Source organism: Xenia sp. Carnegie-2017, unplaced genomic scaffold (genome assembly GCF_021976095.1).
Source record: "Xenia sp. Carnegie-2017 unplaced genomic scaffold, XeniaSp_v1 HiC_scaffold_22, whole genome shotgun sequence".
Classification (NCBI taxonomy): Eukaryota; Metazoa; Cnidaria; class Anthozoa; order Malacalcyonacea; family Xeniidae; genus Xenia; species Xenia sp. Carnegie-2017.
In genome coordinates, this window is record NW_025813485.1 from 3,187,485 (window position 1) to 3,207,406 (window position 19,922).

Genomic DNA, 19,922 nt, shown 5'->3' on the forward strand with positions numbered 1-19,922 from the left:
TTTAAGTGTTAAAGTGCCGATGAAATATTCAAAGTGAATGCAAACATTTATCAAGATGCTAAGTTTAGTTTAAACTAGCGTACTCAGCATGCATACTTATTTTACTCATAAATTTACTTGTCATGAAGGTCCACAGAATTGGGTTCGTTTTTATTGCAGGTTAAGCTCTCCCTTTTCCTAAGTGAATGATTGCTAAGGGCTATGGTTGAAGCTTTTTTTGTAAGGCTGTAAGCAAAGATTCAACTTTTCTTTGTCTAGCACATACCGAAATTTTTTAAATATGGTGTAAGTTGGGTTGGCTTGAAACCAGAATTCTGTCGTATAGGCGAATTTCAATGCATATATCAAAGTTCGACTCCTACTGTTTATCTTAATGTCCCAATAGAATTTTAGCCATGGTTCAGCTTATTATATATTGGGAAAGACCGCGCTAACGGAAGAAATCTGGTGCCGAGAGTGAACCTAGCCAAACGTCATGAACACTTCGTAGAGAAACTCAAAACATGGAGTAATAAAGTGCAATAAATCTGGAGCATATTTCTTTGTTTGATTCATTTGGTAAAGTTTTTGAAAGCGAGACTTGGTTGAATATTCAGGTTATCCTTATTTAGCTCTGAGTGGCCTTTTTGATTGTCCTCTCCGAGTCAAAATTGTCAAGAATTATGAAGGGATATGAGTGAGCAAGAAACCTTCAATAAAACTGGTGTGAACGACTCGACTGATGTCGCTCAGATCATAGAAGAAAAGCCTGTGGACAGTTCGGAAAAAATAAGTAATGATTTAAAACTGCCAGTATCTACCGAGGTAGAGTCCAAGAACGCAAATAGTTTTCAATCAACAGTCAAGACCGATTCGGATGATAAAAATATTGATACACGAGCGGATGAGAGTTCACTGACTGAGCATAAGAACCTTGGAAATGTTGGTGTGTCTGAACAAAACAGCGGCACAATTATTACAGCAAATATTACTGTGCAGCCAAAAAAGAAAATATCCTTTCAGGTAACGAGCATTGAGTCGACCGAAGGTCGATCTCGCGGAGATAGCAATGGGTATGACGATATTGACGAACTTAACGAAACTGAAGACGTCGAAGAAGAAGAGATATATAACGAGTCTGGTGTGGCTCATGTATTAGGTAATGGTAATGGAACTTCGAGGTTTAAAGTGGTTAAAATACCGCGCTATGATAGCAAGCCATACACTCGTGGGCGATGGAGATGTTGGGATTTTGTTAAATATCCACCACCTTCCGCTGAACATCTTTTACCAGACTTACCAGGCTGTAATTCAGACGTTTCTAATGAGAAAGGAGATGCAGACCCTGTTATTCGAAGTACGTTGACTTTTAGTTCCAATACAGGAGCTCTGTCTCTATCTAGCAATCAAAATATTGATTTTCCTGCAACGGAAGGAAATTCCCAAGCAAATTTATCAAGTGAGACAAACTGTGACGATAAGAGTCATATTATAACTGTGTTAGATGCAGTTGAGAATTCATTCGTATCAAAGGCAGACAATGGTCCAGATGAGCTTTTGAATAGTATCTCTGCTGTTGAAAATGCAGGTGCTTCGATCAGTGAAGCTGCTGTAGCAAATACAGATGAAGGATTATCAAGGTATACATTTATTTTCCTTAGTATGTTGATAAAGTTATGTTTTTTAGTTGAGCATGCCAAACATTGCAAAAGAGATGAAATCATTACAAAAACAATTGTTATTATCTTTTCAAACAGAATTCTTTCAATGATTATTTGGTTCGATTGATCAAAATATAGCACTGCCTTGGTTATGATCAAATTGATTTTATTTTCACTCCTGACTTTGAAGGAAGGGGTTTATTCAGAATTAAAAAATATTGTCTTGCATTATTTATAGTTCAAAACTAGCATGGGGTGCTCTTTATTATGGGATAACTGAACACAAAACCCATTTTATATTAGTGGTTAGCTAAATTTTCACATTGCTTTGTATAGCTGTGCAGTTCCAAATAATTTATCTCAGTTTCTGTGGTTTTTTTTGGAAAGAGAAAAATTGTTTGGTTATTTTTTTTAAAAATAGGGAAGAACACTGCAAATGCATTAAGTTATGAACTGTAGAACAAGATGCAATTAACTTGTGTTAGACAATATGTGCTTGTTTTGAATGTGTATTTGTGGTTTTGACTGCACTGATTGCTTTTTGGCACAAGCTGCACACTGCAATCTTTTGTTGTTGTTTTTTTGTTTTTATTGAAATATTACCAAACAGGAATTCTCATCCAGTTTTGAAAGGAAGAGACAGTACATGCTAAAGAGACATACTAAACTAGTTTGTATTTCTGAGGTTTTATTATTTTTGAAACGTATCTGTGTTCCAAGAGACATATACCTTGGCTGATGTTGAAGGAAAAAATAAATTGAAACTCATACTTCATTGACCCATAAAGAATTTTTGGTGTTGAGAGGACTGGAAGAAATTATTTTTTTGGTTGCCCAAATGCAGCTTTGTCACCATAAATAATCCACATGCAAACAAATCACTTTCAGCTTAAAAATTTTGTTTTAAATTTTCCTAAAACAATGCATTTGGCAATTATTTGAAAATTGATTGAGAATATCCATTGTGTTTGATGTTTTAGCATGAGTACATTATTGATTTGGTGTTACTGTAGTTGAAAAATAGATTATCATCTTACTGATATGAAGTTTTTAGTGGTTGTATTTTTGTTGCATGTATATATAAAACAATATAGTTTCCAAGGCTATAGTAAATATATAGGTAATTTGGTGAATATTTTCTTATTACTTGTTAGTTGGGGATATATGAAAATTGAATTAAAGCAAGGTTTCATATCCTATTATTGGGGCTAATTGTATTGATAGACTATTAGAGCTAGTATATTAACAAATTTTTTACCTTATCACCATTATAAATTTATTACATATGCAAGATTGAACATTTCCTTGGCTATCACGTTAAGATGACTGTTATGTTTAGATATGTATAATAATCATATGTTAATATGATAATATTACTTTAACTATTTAGTTGCCTGCTATGACATTTTTACATCCATATTTGTACTCTGTAGGTTGGATTCTGAGGATGATAGAGTTGCAGAGAAAATACTTAAAGCAATGGTAAGGCAAGCTTTTTACTTGTTTGGTCAGTCTAGCTGGTTTTTTATTCAAATATGCTTTTTTGCTAAACAGTACAATCAATAGTTAAATGAGTTAAATGCTGTAATGAAATACCTTGTAATTTTTAAACTACTGTTCACATCCTATCAAAATTCTTTGTTGAACTTTGGCATCATTCACTGTGTAAGTACTTTTGCCTATGTACGTTTTCCTATGTACATTTTCTGACTTTGATTATATTTTGGGTGTTCACTTCTTGGATTGTGTTATCATTAAATGTAAAATTTTTCATAAATGTTAATAATTTAATAGCTTCCATTACTATGTTAAATGTAATGTTTTATTAAATATATTCGGCGATGTTGTGATAGTGTCTCAAAACTTCCCACTTAAGTCTCTCTCTGCAAACATACAAATTTATACATCTAGGTCAGACCAGACCCCTTGTTTTTTAATCATAATACCATGTTTGGACAATGTAAAAACATTGAAATGATTTTGGAAACAACAGCATAACATATTGACAAAAAAGTATCGCGGAAAGACTGTTCATTTTGAGTGCATTATAAAATACAGAAAAAAGATTAATTATTGGCAAAATTACTCAAGCATTTACAGACGTGATATAAAAAGTTTAAGCAAGCCCAACTCCCACCCACATCACACACATATGGTGAGAATATTTCAAGTTTGAACCAGTTATTCCACACCTGCAAAACTGGAAATGTCTGGAAATTTTTCCATTAAGTATTTTTGTATTTTCGAAAATATGCCCACGAGACATATACAGGCAAGCGCCAACTGCACTGTGCGAACACTTGCTTTCAATGGTGATAAAAGGACTTTGTTTGCCATAAAAATAACATTTATTTTCGAAATCTGCTGACTGGAAGTGTAATAAGTTATCCAGGCATGACCAGTGAATTCTCTTTGGCCTAGCTTTTATGCAGTTTTTTTATTTTTAAGAGTCAAGTCGTTCAAATCAAGACGGATCTTCTACAAGGGGTTAATGAAGATGTAAAAAAATTAAAATCGACTATTCAACAGTTAACTAGTGAAAACCAAAAATTAAAATCGACTATTCAACAGTTAACTAGTGAAAACCAAAGACTTAAAGAAGAAAATGAATCTCTGAGACAACAGCTTCAAAATCCTTCCAGTTGATTTAATAAAATGTATACTAAATTAAAAATTAACGCTTTTGGTCGTACACTTGCTAAAATTTACAAATAAGAGTACTGTAAAGAGGTCTGACACGGAGCAGATTGCTTTGAATTTATTAACACATACCTGTGAATTTTAGGAGTGAACTGGCTTGAATTTGTATCTTGTATTGTCAAAAGGTTTTTCATACAAGAGGAACTGTTAAAAACAACGATATGTTAGAATTGGTGTGTATAAACTTATTCGGTGAATCGTAGAAATGACGAAATTTGGAGTATAATGTCGAGTAGGTATTAAGTCTTGAAAAGACGTTGAAATTTATTGCTTTTATTTGCTTGTTTCAGTACAAAAAAACTGATATTTTATGATAAAGATAATTAGTATTGTGTACTAAAACTTTATTTATAAATTTCTCGTTCATGCCGAGTACCAACAATATATTTATCAGAGATTTTGTCCTCAGTTTCGAAAATTTTCATAGAATACTATTTCTTTAATCTTGTATTTAGTTCACTATGGTGCACTATGGTTTTGCAAATAATTTTAGGCGAAAATTGAAAATACTCGACTGAACTCAACGTGTAAACGAAACTGTACTAATAATGACCTATACAGTATGGTAATCATTATATCGATTATTTTAATGAATATTGGCATATTATAATACGCACAGAATTGCAGTATTTTCATTAATTGCAGTATTTGAAGGACGTTGTCCACGCAATCGAACGTTGACAATCAGACGATCTTATTCAAAAATCAAGTTCAATGACAGGGTACAATAATATGGCTTATGGCAAGCGTTCCAAGCACTAATATATTACTTGTTCTTTCTTCCCATCTTTGAATTTTTCCATTAGTTTCTGTTTCATTTTCATGTAAGAAAAAACTTTCACACAGGGCTATCCACACAGAAAGCGTTATTGCAATGCTAACAACGATGCAAACTAACTCGCCCGGCTTATAGAACGCTTCCCTGTATATTAGTGCTGTTGTGCAAATATCGTGATTGTAGTTGTGTTAATGCGACGTGTTTCTTTCTCAATTTTAAAATTGATGCAGAACGTTTTTCTTGTGTGTGGGGGAGGGGGGAAGGGTACAAAAACTTTTATATGTGCTTCCCAGGCCCCTATTAGCGATGCGCCTGCTGGAATGGCTCAAACTTTATGAAACCAATTAATTCAAGGGACAAAATATTTCAACAACAAACTCTAAATAGTAAAGTATAAAAGCTAAAATTAGTAAAACCCTTCCATACCAAATAAGTGAAAACGAAATTGTGCAAACGGAAACCGGGAACCATGTCATGACCATGACCACGCGAGCACATACCGGAACTTGGTATCAAAAATTTGATATGGTCATGTTGTTAAATCCGTAAATATGTCGGAAAGAAAGTCTGGGTGTTGTGGTTTATTTTATTGTGAATGTATTGTATTTTGATGCTGAACTAATTGTCATGGGAAAAGAGCAAGAATTAATCCTAGCTGCCAAGACGGGAAATGTTGCCCAAATTGATAAAATTTTAAGTCAAAGAGCTAAGAAGTCTGGTCCACTTCTCAGGTTTGTTGCTAGTAACATCTTTTGTTGTTTATAAATCGATTTCGAGCAATTACATTTAAAAAATCGGCAATAAGGTTTCTTATTACGTTTTTCTTTAACTTTAAAAAGAAAGTACATGAATTAAATCGAGGAGACTGAAACCGCCGTTTTAATTTTATAGTATACGAAAGTCGGTTGGTCCTAACTGTCAAGATAACAATGGTTGTACACCGTTGCATCAAGCAGCTTTAAATGGGAAAAGGTTTGTTTTATGTTTTATATCTGCGTGCTGTGCAAACAAAATTATTTTATTTGAAATGTTTTAAATATTTGATCAAGAATGCTGACGCTCATAATAACTATCTTCACAACACATTGACATACTTACTGATTTAGGATTTTACTTTATGTCAAGGACAAGTATTTTTCAATTATGATCAATTTGTAAATAGGAAATATTTCGTAAAAAAAATATTACTGATATTCATTTTGATGTTTTACATTTGTGTGAAAAAGTAACAAAAGGTAATTATTAGAATTAAAATACGAAATTGAAAAGTGTTAAATTATTGCCATATTTGTGATTGTAATTTTGTTGAATCTTCATACTGCGTGTTTCACATTATCGCACTAAAGTAATTAGTTGATATCAATTGCAAGTTTTACATATGAATGCCCTGTCTGATAGAAAGCATTGTAACATGGACTTCTAATTATGGTAGTTTTTAGCTTGATGTCTTAATCAAGTTTGTTTGTCTTGAAATTATTGTTCAATATAAATTGAACCAAATTGAGAAGTCTTTGAACTTATATTCCTCTAGAAAGTATTTAAATTTTGTTAGTTTTGCATATTGTCAAATAACGAATTTATCTTAACAAGTTAAGATGATACAATAATCTGACTGAAAATTGTTCACAATGTTGTTAGTGCTTTCTTTTATGTGAGCTTTCTTTATTTGAGACATAAGTTGCTTGAATCATGTTTTAATGTCATTCTATGTTTGTGTGCTTATGCATAAGATGTTATAAACAGAGTTGTGTGTATATTTATGATAATTGTACCTGAAATTCACTGTTGCGATACCTCTCATGCTTAAAAATTAACTTCTTTTTCACAAAAAGCAATTGTTCCAATATAGTTCATTCTTTGTACTTGAATGTTTTCTTTGGGATTTGGATTTTTAACTGTAGTGTAATGTGTGGTTGTAGAGATGCAGTTGAAATGTTGCTAAAGTATGAAGCATCAACAAATATTCCAGATTTTGCAGGTAATGAGTATTATATTTATTTATGATGAATAATTTTTTGATTAGATCTGTTTTTAAGGTTTTAATTAATGTAGTAGTACTATATACATTAATACTTAACTACTTACCATAAAAGCCATTAGTCATTGCAACATATTACATAAAACTAATAAAATTAATAAGAAAAATAACATTACAATAATATACATAAATGCATTACTATTATTTTTATTAATTCATAAATTTAATTTGTAATACATTGTACCTGATGTTACAATTGTACATTTTACATCAATAACCATTTTACATCATTATACATTGTGCATTTTTTTGGCATTGTAATAACCTTTTAATTTTATGTTTTTATGCTTTTTAGGAAGTTATCCATTGCATTTGGCAGCTTGGAATGGATATGCGGAAGTGGTGGAGCTTTTGCTTAATCGTGGACCTTCCAGAGCCAATGTCAATGAAACGGTTTACTACTCCTTGAATGTGTATTATGTTGCTTACATGAAGAGATATTGAACACTTGAAATTTATATCTTATTTAGAACAACAATAATGAGACAGCTCTTCATTTAGCTTGTCAATATGGCCATAACAAAGTGATTGTAGTCTTACTTGAGGTAGGTTATTCATTGGTAACTGAAATAATTACAATGCAGTTTTTTGCATTCCCAAACAGTTAACCATTTCAGGGGAAGTAATAATAAAGAATTATTCAACCATAATAACCAGTAGCAATGCAGATTATGCATTACATAAGTCAATTAAAACATTTACATAGTTTTATTTCAAATTCAAAATTCTATGCAATAAAACTCAATTGGAAGTATTTGGTTCTTAAATATTCTTTAGAATGTCAAAATCAACAATCAAGTGGTTGTGTATTTCATGTTACTTATACTATATAATAATGTTTTTAGTGTCTTGCAAATCCTAATTTACGTAATTCAAAGAATGAATCAGCATTAGATCTTGCTGCTCAATATGGTAGATTGGATGCAGTAAGAGAATTAAAGATTTTGTTTACAGTGTATTTAACCATATTGCAAAGCAAGACATTTATAGCTTATTTTTGTTTAGGTTAACTATCTTTTGACATATTTTCCTACATTGGCAAAGGCAACCATCAGTAGCCACTCTCCCATACATTTAGCATCAAGAAATGGCCATTATGACATTGTGAACACTTTACTAAATAAAGGAATGTCAGCTAATCTTGAGGTTTCTATAACAGTTTTATTTTTATTTTGTTTAATTTATCCATAAAATATTGATGCATCTGTTGCAAGCCTTTATTTGGATCAGTTTTTTGGTGCATAGCATTCTAAATTCCCTGTCTTCCACCCTCTGTTATGCTCAGTAGGTATAATTCAGTCCTGTATGGGAATCATATTTCTTGCTATTGATGATTGATAATTTTTTAGAATATTATTGCACTTTACTAATACAGCTAACATTACATCAGCTAAATGGCCCTGCTCCCTGGAGAAGCCTAAACTCAACAGTCTTGATTACTCATTTACGTACCTATGTCAATAGTGCTCCATGCTTTTTGGATGCGACAAGAAAATGTGCTTAATATAAGCTACACCACCCGTTACGCCGATTCACATTTGGGCTGCCAAGGGCATATAAAAAAAATTTTCTTCATTCTGCAGAAAATAATAGTTAATGGTTGTGGGAACTGAGACGATTTGAATTACGTAATCATATAGTTAATCATTATTAGTGTACAATCATGTGAATAGGGGGTACTTAGAGACTATATTCAATAGGGATGGGTAGTAATTTCGAGACTTTAGTCGAGTACAGTTATCTGTATGTGAAACAGTGAAAATAATAAATGTTTTGTGGGCGACACCCACAAAGTACTTAGCGAAATTAAATCCAGATATGGCACCTCTCTCTACAAAATCGCCCCTGTGGTACAAACCACATTGTTGTTAAATCGTACGTACAAACCAAATCGTACAAACCAAATTATTCAGTTGATGTTGTGCAATTATCTATATATACTATGTTGGTAGTGCTAAAGTAATTACATACAACTATTTTACATAAAAACGTATATTCTATCTCTTTAGTCTAATGATGGTACACCTTTACATGTCGCTGCTCTTTTTGGCAAGAGTAATATTGTCAAACTTCTACTACAAAATGGTAAGCTTTTACGCTCAACATTAAATTTTTAGGTCTTGAAAATTTACCTATGATTTCATGCTATAGAATAATGCGACTTTTTATGTTTGTTACATTGTAAGGCTCGTGCAAAGGGATCCTTATGTCTTTGGATTCCTTTAGTTCTACTTTGCAATATGCTTTTAAAAAGTCTACTCCATCTTGTACCAAGTAAATTTTGTCTATTTCACCATCACACATTGTGTTGTGTTTATGTTTTAAATGCATCCTCAGTCTTCACAAAACCTTTTGTGATAGGTGTTGATATTAACTTACGGGACAAAAAAGGACAAACTGTTATGGACTTATTATCTGCAAATCCTTCTCAAAGATCTCGTGAAATTACGGCTAAGATATACAGTATGTTATTATTTAAGTAATTTTTTTGTCATCGGAGGAAGGGAAAACATGTTGAAATGTTCAGAAAATGCTCAACGATCACTTAATTGTCGTGAATTTATGATTTTCGTGATTATATAATGATCACAGAAGCTAACGCATCTGATGAATTTTGCTTTGTTCAGCACACATTCAAAATGAAGAGAAATCCTCTTACTATGGAGGAAAGGTAGTTATATAATATTGGTTAAAATATCAACAAGTATGACGTCGTGTAAAAATACGTATATTTCCTATGAAACATGTCATTAACATGAACGTATTTTTACTATGTAGAGTCGGACAGTATCCGATGCATGCAATTTAGGAAATCAAAGTTACGATGAAATACCTCCACCACGTCCGATATCTGGTATGATTTAAATTTTTGTTTTGGTCTTCATCTCTTGTACTTTATTACCGAAAGTTATCGTAGTTGAAAGTCGTTGCGTGTGGCTTCTCGTATCGTACATATATTCATCATTTGTAACGGGTTTTAAAGACGATCTAAAGTACGGATAGATATAACAGTATTACTTACTAGGGTCAATCTTCAGTGTTATGTAAATCTCCGTTTAAGCCTAGTTATTCATATAAACATTTTTTTGTTACAGAGTTTGGAAACTCGTCTCCAAAGGTTGTAAGTAAACATTTATATTTAAATTTGTTAAAATGATTCATCAAAAAGTTAGCAATAAGAAAGTTAATGTTAAAGTCAACCACCACATATTTATATATACATGTATATACACATGGTAATGGTATCTTACAAACTCATCAATTTTTCTAGCTTTTTAGACCACGGGTGGATGCACAATAGATTAGTCTCGTTTCTTCGCATAGCAAGTCAGACTTTTTATTAAATTTCTTTATCTTTTTATTATAATGGATAAAGTTTCGGGAGTGTGCTGCAGGAAACACTAATGACGCTTTCTTTTCTTTCAACATCAAATGTCAAATTAGCACCAGTCTGCAGACCTTCTCTAAATTCAACCCTTTTCGAGACAGAGCATTTTTCTTGTAAATTTTCTTGTGTGGCATCTTTCATATGCCAGTAGCATTTTTATTATTAATAATTAAGTGATTTTTTCGATTAATAACGGCCATTTTTTATAGCATCAATCTACACGTTATGATGAAATTCCTCCTCCATTGTCCTCTGGAAGTAGGTACTTTGTCGTTCATTGCAGTTATTTAAATATTTGCTCATAACATTCCGTACTTCTGAGCGATTATTAACTACAAGAATTTGTTGCCAGTTTTCCGATTTTCTTCGTGAAATTATTTTATATTTTTGTTTTTTCTCGGTGTCAGAAACAGAGAGATTGGGTTATACAGCTGAGGTAGACAATAGTTACGTAATCATACGTATCATTTTATGTCATAACGTAAAACTTGATATGTAATATTTTTTAAATTGTAACCTATTTAATATAGGAAGCAGTTACAGGCGTCTACGATATTGTCCCACCAGCGGTTTCATCAAGTAAGTCCTCTTCTCATACTGTTGACTTTCATTCGTTAGATATGTTGTAGTATACTTTATGTAGCATAAAATATTTTTATTGTTAGGGAAGAACTCAAACGATCATTTATCTCAGGTTAATAAATATTATACCTGTTATACCTGTTATTTACCAAACTGAAGCTTTAATTTAACGAACATTTTGTGTTTTCTACAATAAAGACAACGAGACGGCAAAGTTACGATGAAGTACCAACACCACGATCAATAAATGGTATGAAAATGATTTTTTCAATTTTTTACGTCACATCGTCATGTTGAATTTTTGAGTTTTGTTTTGTAGCCAGTCAAAAACCCAACATTACGAACTCGGTTGCTACAAGAAAGGACTCATCGCCACAAAACTATGACTTTGTCCCTCCGCCCCGTCAGGCTTCTGAACTCGTCAATACAAATCATACAGTTCTCCGTGGTTCTCAATCATTGAATGTTGGAATGTCTGAATATAATGTACCATTTAATAACTCTCCACGCAAAACAAAAGCTGTTGAAAGTTCGTATGGGATGTTTAACAGAAGTAAGAGTGCAACTATGCCTGCCAAGATTCGCAGTGCTTATGAAATGGCCTGTTTATCAGCGAGTAATGTTAACAAAAGTCAACAGGTAACAGGTATATACGGTCTTGTTCAAGCTCCCATAAGTGACAGGCCAATGTTTGCTGTGCGTTCATCAGAAAATCAAAACGTTCGAAGCTTCACTCAGCAAAATGATAATATGGAAAAGCAGAATGATGTAGTCGATGCTGGTAGACAATTATCGTCTAAGAATCAACGTGGCAACTTTGATTCATCTTATGAATTTGTGGAGTTACCGTACTCTAATGAAGAACCTAAAAGTAACCCGTCTTCTCCAATATCGATTCCCTCGCAACACCGCTCGTTACCACGTAATACTTCGTACGATACCGTTGTTTCATCTCCTCCTAGACGAGTTGAACCAATAGGAGCTTCTGAATCGCCATACGGAAATATTGATGTTCCTAGAAATTTAGAGGATAGAAAAGCAGGCGATGGTTTAGTTGGAGGAAGATTAGAGACTCGCAGTGATCCCGAAGGAGCAAAAAAACGAGATCTTTCATTTTCTCCTGCAAAAAGAATGACAGATTACGAAAATATTGTTATTCCACCACGCAAGGGAAGCATAAACGCAAAAACAGACATGATCTATGAAAATGTGCCAGCCTCTCCTGCAAACTACGAATTCAACATCCCTAGATCTCATCAAAATTCGACGGCTTTTGCCACACGTGTTGAAAGAGAAATGGAACGGTATGTGAATATTCGTATTTTATTTCATTTTTTTTTAATGATATGCAAAATCAATACTTTATGGTAGTATTTATACAGAGAAGAAAATCAATACTTTTGGTAGTATTTACAGAGAAGAAAATCAATACTTTATGGTAGTATTTGCAGAGAAGAAAATCAATACTTTATGGTAGTATTTACAGAGAAGAAATCAGTACTTTATGGTAGTATTTACAGAGAAGAAAATCAATACTTTATGGTAGTATTTACATAGAAAAAATTAATACTTTATGGTAGTATTTACAGAGAAGAAAATCAGTACTTTATGGTAGTATTTACTGAGAAGAAAATAACACAGGTAGAATTTACAGGAGAGTGAATACTCCAAGGCAGAACCGCAGGGTTACCAAGAGCTCGCCCACAATTTTAGCGTGTACTTTTTAATCACGTCTTTTATAGTTTGAATTTGTTCCATTTTACATGTGGTTGATTTCAGTAGTGTTTATGGAACATCTTTCGTTTTATTTCTTTAACACGGAAGTACCTGCTTTATTTTTCATTATTTATTTCAAATCTATTTTTTCTACATAAGTATTTTCTCATACATACCCTAGTGAGTGGTTTGTTTTGCATTCTCCAATATCATTTGTCACATAACTCATTTTTTGTTAAATTTTATTTATAATTTGTATATTTCAGGCTTCTTTGGCGAATCTTCCCAGTTAATTATTTAAAATACATTGACACATCATGAATATTTTTAGATTTTTTCCGAAGCGTCTTCATAGAGCGTAGTAATACCGAGAAACTTTTTTTTTTATATTCCATATTAAACGTCGAGTAGTCTTCCCTCCTTAACGGTGTCTCTGATTGGACGAGACTACCAATTTCAACGCTTGCTATCAATTCAAAAAGACACTCGCTTCTTTATATTCATCGATGTAAAATAAAATTTGAACAATTTCAGATCATCACCATCCATACAAGATATTAAATACAGTCCAACGTCTTTTCTTTCTAAATCATCGCCTTCTGAACGTCGTACGACAGATTATGAGAACTTTGAACTACCTTTTCGAAGTCCAACTCGCGCCAGTCCGTCCTCAAAGTCACGCAACGCTTATGAAATTTTGCCACCGCATATCTTGCATGCTCCTGTTGAACCTGGAAGTCCCAAACCAGATGCTCAAGGGAGAGTAAGACCCCCTCTTCCTAAACCATATCGTCAAAAAAGTCAAACCCAAAGCGAACAGAAAAGTACGGAAGTGTTTTTCTTTTTTCCGATTATTTCTTTCATGTATGTTGTAAACCTTGCAGTTCTAATTTACAGATTCTGCTGAAGATGATTACTGCACATTAAGAGAGGCTTTTTCTGGAGTCACGAGTCCTACCGATGAATTCAATTCTCCTTATCCACCTTTTTCCCCTCCTTCACCAACAACGGCCTGTGACGTGCTTCTGCATGCCTTCGAGGCACAGGCTGAGCGTAATACTGAAGAAAGTGACGAGAGTAACCGAACAACCTCTGATACTCTTGACGATTCCCGACCTCGAAACAGGTCCTTAAAGTACGAGAATGTGATGTTTGATCATCCATCTGCGTCTAAATTAGATGAAGACTCTGGTGCGAATACGAGCGAAAGCAGACATAAGGAAAATCTCCGATTAAGTTCTTTAGGTGATGGACCCATTGATGAATATGAAGAATGGAAAAAAGTAAGTACGTCAAAGAATTTCAATCAAAACGATTGTCATGAACGTAGCATTGACGAAAATTGTTTGAATAATATACGGTTATCCTACAACAAGACACTTTGTGGAACTTACTTAAAACGTACTGAAATATATTTCTACACATAATAGATAGAAAATTTTATGAATATTCTTGGCGAAGAAATTGGCGAGGAACGTAAAGAAGTCGAACACAGTAAGTTATCGCATATGTATAGCTATCTTCATATAACGGTAATAGGTGCGATAGCCTTGCTGTGTACAATTAACTTCCATTTGTTTTAGCGACAAGTGATGTTGGTAAGTGGTTGAGTGGTTTTGATCTTGGCTTGTATGAATCGTACCTTTTGGCCAACGGATTTGATGACATCGAGTTTCTGGTAAGTGTGACCTAAATTAGGGTATTTTGCTGTTTATATGGCGAGGAAATAACGTTTAGATAAATTGTTTGGAACGAATGATTTCATTATATGATGATTATCAAATAAATGTGGTAAATTGGTAGTGTACTTTATATATTGTTTTAATTCGTCTGATGATTGAAGCACATTGTAGTGACTTTACGGCAACATTTCATATATTATTGTACGGTTATATTTATTATATTTTATAAGTATTATAATATTGAGCATTAATATCGTTTCGATATTGTTATACGTATATTATACATACACAATATTATAAATAGAATTGATTGCTTGTAGGCTGGTGGTATATTAGAGGAACAAGATCTTCTTCAAATGGGCGTACTCGATCCTGTTTATAGAAGGTCAGTACACAAATAAATTTGATTTTCTAGTTTTCATGTATATAGACAAACTTCGAATCATTTTTGTGTACAGATTGTGCTGTGTGCAGCAGTTTTCCTGTTGTTAAATAATTGTAGTATGTTTCAAGTTTTTTTTTTATTTCTGTGTTTTGCTTTCATTCGCATCTTGCAGAAAAATATTGGATAACGTTGCGCAGCTTCCGCTGCCTCCACGTGTCGGAGTAAATAACTTTAAACCAAGTACTGTTGAAGAATGGCTAAATGCTTTGCGTCTGGAGGAATATCTTGATCTCTTTCATCAAAAAGGTTATGATTCTATTGACAGAATAAAACAAATGTGGGAACTGGAACTGGAGTCGGTAAGTCATTTCATTTTACTGATGGCACTTCTCAGAAACTCGATGTATTCATATTCCACATTTCTAAGACATGTGCACTTGCTGTTTTCCTGTTTTTATATGATGGACTTGTTTTCATTTGTCAATTTTTTGAACAATAATCGTGAAAACGAATTTATACACTAAAAAGTACTAAAGCAAGTTTAGGAGTTTATCATATGTTTTATAATTATTGAATACTGTCTTCAGTACCGACTTAAGCCGTTGGCTGAAAATATAAACTCTTTCCTTTCATGTAGATATTAGCAATTCACACACTAGGTCATAGAAAGCGAATTTTGGCTTCATTACCGGAGGTCAAACGACGTGACACCTTGGTATGGTAAACCAATTATATGATCGAATTTTTTTTGTATGTTATGATAGTTATCACAATTTATCAGTTGAAACTTATCACAATAGAATAACATATATGTATCTTTGTCATTGTCAATACATCACCATAGAATACCATATCTCTCCTTATCATTGTCAATACATCACCATAGAATACCATATCTCTCCTTATCATTGTCAATACATCACCATAGAAAATACCATATCTCTCCTTATCATTGTGCATACATCACCATAGAAAATACCATATCTCTCCTTATCATTGTCAATACATCACCATAGAATAACATATAACCATCATTGTTAAATACGTTGCCATAGTAATTACATTACTTTTTGTCTTGTATGTGTTTTCATCATAATTACGTGTACATTTCCCTAACATATGTAAATCTAAAATCTTCTTACCATAGTTTTTTACCACACGGTATATCTCCTTCCTGTGTTCGTTAGCATACGCAGTCTACTTTGTAAAAAGCGAAGGAATTTCTTGTTTGATAAACAAACACTGAGATAACGTCTTCTCTGATATATTTGTGAACTAGGAATATTTAATTGTATATATTTTGTTGCGTGTTTTAATTTTATTTGTGAAATTGGTTTTTTGTAGATTGTATCAGCTGAGGACATCAAAGATCGCTTAGCTGAGATTGACGTGTTTGGAGGTGAACGAAGAGAGACTTTGGATATGGTCAATCCTGGGATATATCAATGGAAATCCTCTGGTTTTCATCAACATTCTTCCACAACAGACGGCAGAAATGCCACGGAAATAGTACAGTTTAAAGAAGAGCAAAGTCACAATGATTTATCACAAAATGGAAAAACATCGAGAGACGGTGAACGAAAACATCGACAACAACAACAGGAGATACCACAACCAAAATTTATGCATAAACAACAAAATCAGCAGAAAGAACATGCGCAACTTCCCTCACAAGTGCAAGCGCCACCACAAAAATCGGAACAACAACAACAGGTATTATGTAAATTCTGTGATCTTCTAACCGTTGGATCTTTTGCTTGTAAAATGACAAGAATTGAATAAATGATCTTATTAATGAAATCTTACTTCCACTTAGATACCTGGCATTTGAACTAAAAAATTTAAACATTCGTATTTTAGATATATTTTACGAACGATAAATTAGCATGCAATAACCGAAATGGACAGTTGTCCATAAAATGTCATCAAGTTTCAACGTACCCATTACAGTCGGTTATCTTGTACGAAGATATTTTTTAGTAATTGTAGATTTGCACTAATATGCTCAAGATGTAGATTATCAAGGTTAGTAGAGTCCTTAGAAGGACTGTCGGCGTTGATGTTGACTGACGTTTCGACAACCTTAGCGGTAGTCATCTTCAGAGTCAATATCAACACCAAGAGTCCTTCGCAGGACTCTACTAACTTGGATGATCTACATCTGCAGACAATGTAACGATACACCTGGGCTCAAACCATTCACCAAATTTGCCCAATTACGAAGTTGGACTTTGTAAAAGTACCAATTTTGCGCGCTTATTTTATTATTTGTTTCTCTTCCTCGTGTACATAATGACTTATTTCTATAGGACCCTACTAAGGTCAATATTCAAAGGAACGGTAGTCGTTCACCACAATGGAATCACCCTCCTGAGGCATTGCTGAGGGGAAGTGTCAATTATACAACCAAGGTAAGGGTTAAATAGCAGATAGCGTTTTAAAGTCCTGAGCCTTGTCGTGCAAGCTTTGATATAAGAGCATTTACTTCGACTTTCTTATAGTATCTTGGCTCTCATTTCATCAAAGATATAATTGGAGAATCATCAACCATTGAGGCTTGCAGAAAAATGAGGGTAGGTATGATTAGTTTAATTATAATCTTGGCCAGTCACGTGCTTATTTTATGTTCTATTCATTCCATTATCTTTGCTACATTGCTTGACATTTTACTTCTTAGCGGGAACAGTAATGATAAAATTTTATTTTGTTTTTGTTCATCACTTTAAAGCTTTTATTTTTGTATGAATTATTAACACGCCAAATCTCTTTCAAGATGACTAAGAACCTCATTTACTTTATTTTGAGAAGTGAAGTCATGAAACGTCACGTGGTGATAGTGCCATATCACACGTGGTGGCGTTCATAATACTTTTCATCCTCGACTTTTTAAAAACATTCTCTTTTAAGGCCTTGAAAACAACGACAATAAAACAAACACATAAAACCTATTTTTACACGTATTTTTTCGATGTAAAACGTCGACCACATCATCTGAATCTTGAGTCATCTTTTTTTTCTGGTAAATGATTTCCTTCCTTGCAAAACTGATAATTTCATTTGACGTCGTGTTTGTCACGATGTCAGACCAGCATTTTAAGCTGAAAATTATCTTTCTGGAGTCACCATTGTGGCTTGCAAACTATTATATATATTTTTTCAAAAGATGTCCACACAGAAACTTCAAAAGATTCCTGCTGTGATTCTATCAATATCTGTAACTGGAGTGAGATTTATTGACGCCAAGTCTAGGGTGAGTTTTCTTTTAAAGACCACTATAAATATCAAATATGCACTGCGATTGGAGTTATGTTGGCGTATCTAGGAGACCCTGCAACTGATCTTGATCATTTTTAGTGTCAAATGATAGAATATTGATAGAATGTCTAATTGACCTACAATATTTTTGTTGAAAACTCACCATTACCAATACTTAGTAACTGAACTTTAAGGAAATATTTTTGCTACGTTGGTCTCTTACTTTCTGTTCATGCCTTCTCAGCACAGTCTCTTTAGAATTGCCACTTTTTTCTCTCTTTGTGTTTACGTAAGTTATAAAATTTAAACTTTTAAACGATTGAAAAGTTTATGTTTTATTTTAGATCGTAATTAGCTCACACTACATCCACAACATATCATATTGTACTCAAGATCTTGAAGATCGCTCTGTCTTGGCTTACATCGCTAAAGATCAAAAGGCAAATGCACATTATTGTCATGTTTTTAAAGTTCACAATTCCGTAAGTCAAAATTATTTTAACTTCGTTTTATATAATAATTTTTTAATGGATAGTTTGGCGCATGTTTGTAATTTTTGAATCGTCCAAAGTTAAAGTGTTAAAGCATCCATGATTACTTTTTATTAGCTTCAATGCATGTATCATTTGCCCTTACAGGCAGTATCTGATGAAATTGTAATGACCTTGGGACAAGCTTTCGAGGTATATATAATAATTGGACCAATATGAATTTACCTTGAATTGTTCTGTGTTCATTGATATGTTTGTCTTACTTTTTTCTATAGCTTGCCTATGAGCAATACACGCATGCGCAATACACTAGCGGAAACAAATAAAGACATGGCCAGTGAGTGATGTTTCTTGCCAAAATGAAAATTAACAGCAATAGCATTTATCGCCTTTTACAAACCCTTTTTTCTCCTGTTGCGTTTTTCATTCAACCAAAAAAGGAATTTTTTTTAATTATGTTCAGTGCAGCCTTATCGTAGGTGAAGTCAGTATCGCATGTTTTAGTCCTGCTATGTAAACTTCCCGAACATGGTCGTTATTGTTTTCACAGTGATCAAACACATAAAATTTATGTAGTACGACTAAATAAATGGGTTTGGCTTCATCGCTGAACCTAACGCACTCTTTTTAACAGTAAAACGTCCAACAATGAAACGACCGTCAGAAGAAAAGGTGGAACCTCAAACAAAATAACACAACCTAGTTTTTTAGGCATTTTCTTTTGCCTTCCATGTATAATTTTAGCCGTGGGCTATATCTTTTGATATTAAATATTTATAGTATTTAATGTTCTTTTAAAAGCACATTTTTGTGCTTCAATATTAATTATCACAATTGCTAGGCCATAACTTGTAGTATTTCAAAGATGAAAGCAACATATATTTTGAAGTGAAATAGCAATTTATTTTATATGTTAGAGGTATTCATTAGTAGAATCAATTTATTTTTTACCTCAGCTGTACATTCGCGAAATGAAATATAATATTTTTTTAAGAACAGTAAGTTAAACTTCGTTCAACTGTCGTCAATAGAATGTAATCATTATATATATCGCGGGTGAACATTTCTTTTTCGGCTTCGGAAACCATATTTAAAAACGAGTTTCCGAAACTTCGTTAGTATTTTCTTGCCTCTACGCTTGAATATGTGAGTGGAATATTATGGTCCATTGGTATTAAAGAACGAAAATGCGTTCGTAGTTTGTCCACTGGCATCGAGGAAAGAAAATCCGTTTGCAGTGCCAACCAATGAACTAAAATACATGGAA

General features: G+C 33.2%; 2 protein-coding genes across 4 annotated transcripts; both read left to right on the plus strand.

The window, feature by feature from the left end:
• Positions 1–439: 439 nt before the first annotated feature.
• LOC124446724 lies at positions 440–4,961 on the plus strand. Its single transcript, XM_046997587.1, has 3 exons — positions 440–1,619; positions 3,074–3,122; positions 4,089–4,961. The coding sequence occupies exons 1-3, from the start codon at positions 673–675 to the stop codon at positions 4,284–4,286; spliced, it is 1,194 nt and encodes a 397-aa protein (XP_046853543.1). The 5' UTR covers positions 440–672; the 3' UTR covers positions 4,287–4,961.
• A 498-nt stretch (positions 4,962–5,459) lies between these two features.
• LOC124446077 (ankyrin repeat and SAM domain-containing protein 1A-like) lies at positions 5,460–19,657 on the plus strand. 3 transcript variants are annotated; one of them, XM_046996876.1, is made up of 33 exons: positions 5,463–5,849; positions 6,010–6,090; positions 7,038–7,096; positions 7,452–7,549; positions 7,627–7,701; positions 8,002–8,082; positions 8,162–8,302; positions 9,166–9,241; positions 9,518–9,619; positions 9,784–9,827; positions 9,935–10,010; positions 10,252–10,277; positions 10,754–10,802; positions 10,952–10,980; positions 11,075–11,123; positions 11,210–11,238; positions 11,325–11,376; positions 11,446–12,430; positions 13,377–13,666; positions 13,740–14,125; positions 14,273–14,336; positions 14,426–14,520; positions 14,845–14,909; positions 15,082–15,268; positions 15,547–15,624; positions 16,254–16,622; positions 17,219–17,320; positions 17,411–17,482; positions 18,073–18,159; positions 18,509–18,646; positions 18,803–18,847; positions 18,931–18,992; positions 19,290–19,657. In XM_046996876.1, the coding sequence occupies exons 1-32, from the start codon at positions 5,746–5,748 to the stop codon at positions 18,979–18,981; spliced, it is 4,185 nt and encodes a 1,394-aa protein (XP_046852832.1). In that variant the 5' UTR covers positions 5,463–5,745; the 3' UTR covers positions 18,982–18,992; positions 19,290–19,657. The 3 variants fall into 3 exon arrangements, 2 of the variants coding, with proteins under 2 accessions (XP_046852832.1, XP_046852831.1); XR_006948339.1 differs by lacking the exon at positions 19,290–19,657 and having other exon boundaries at positions 5,460–5,849; positions 17,411–17,486; positions 18,931–18,995; XM_046996875.1 differs by having other exon boundaries at positions 18,931–19,657.
• Positions 19,658–19,922: the final 265 nt, after the last annotated feature.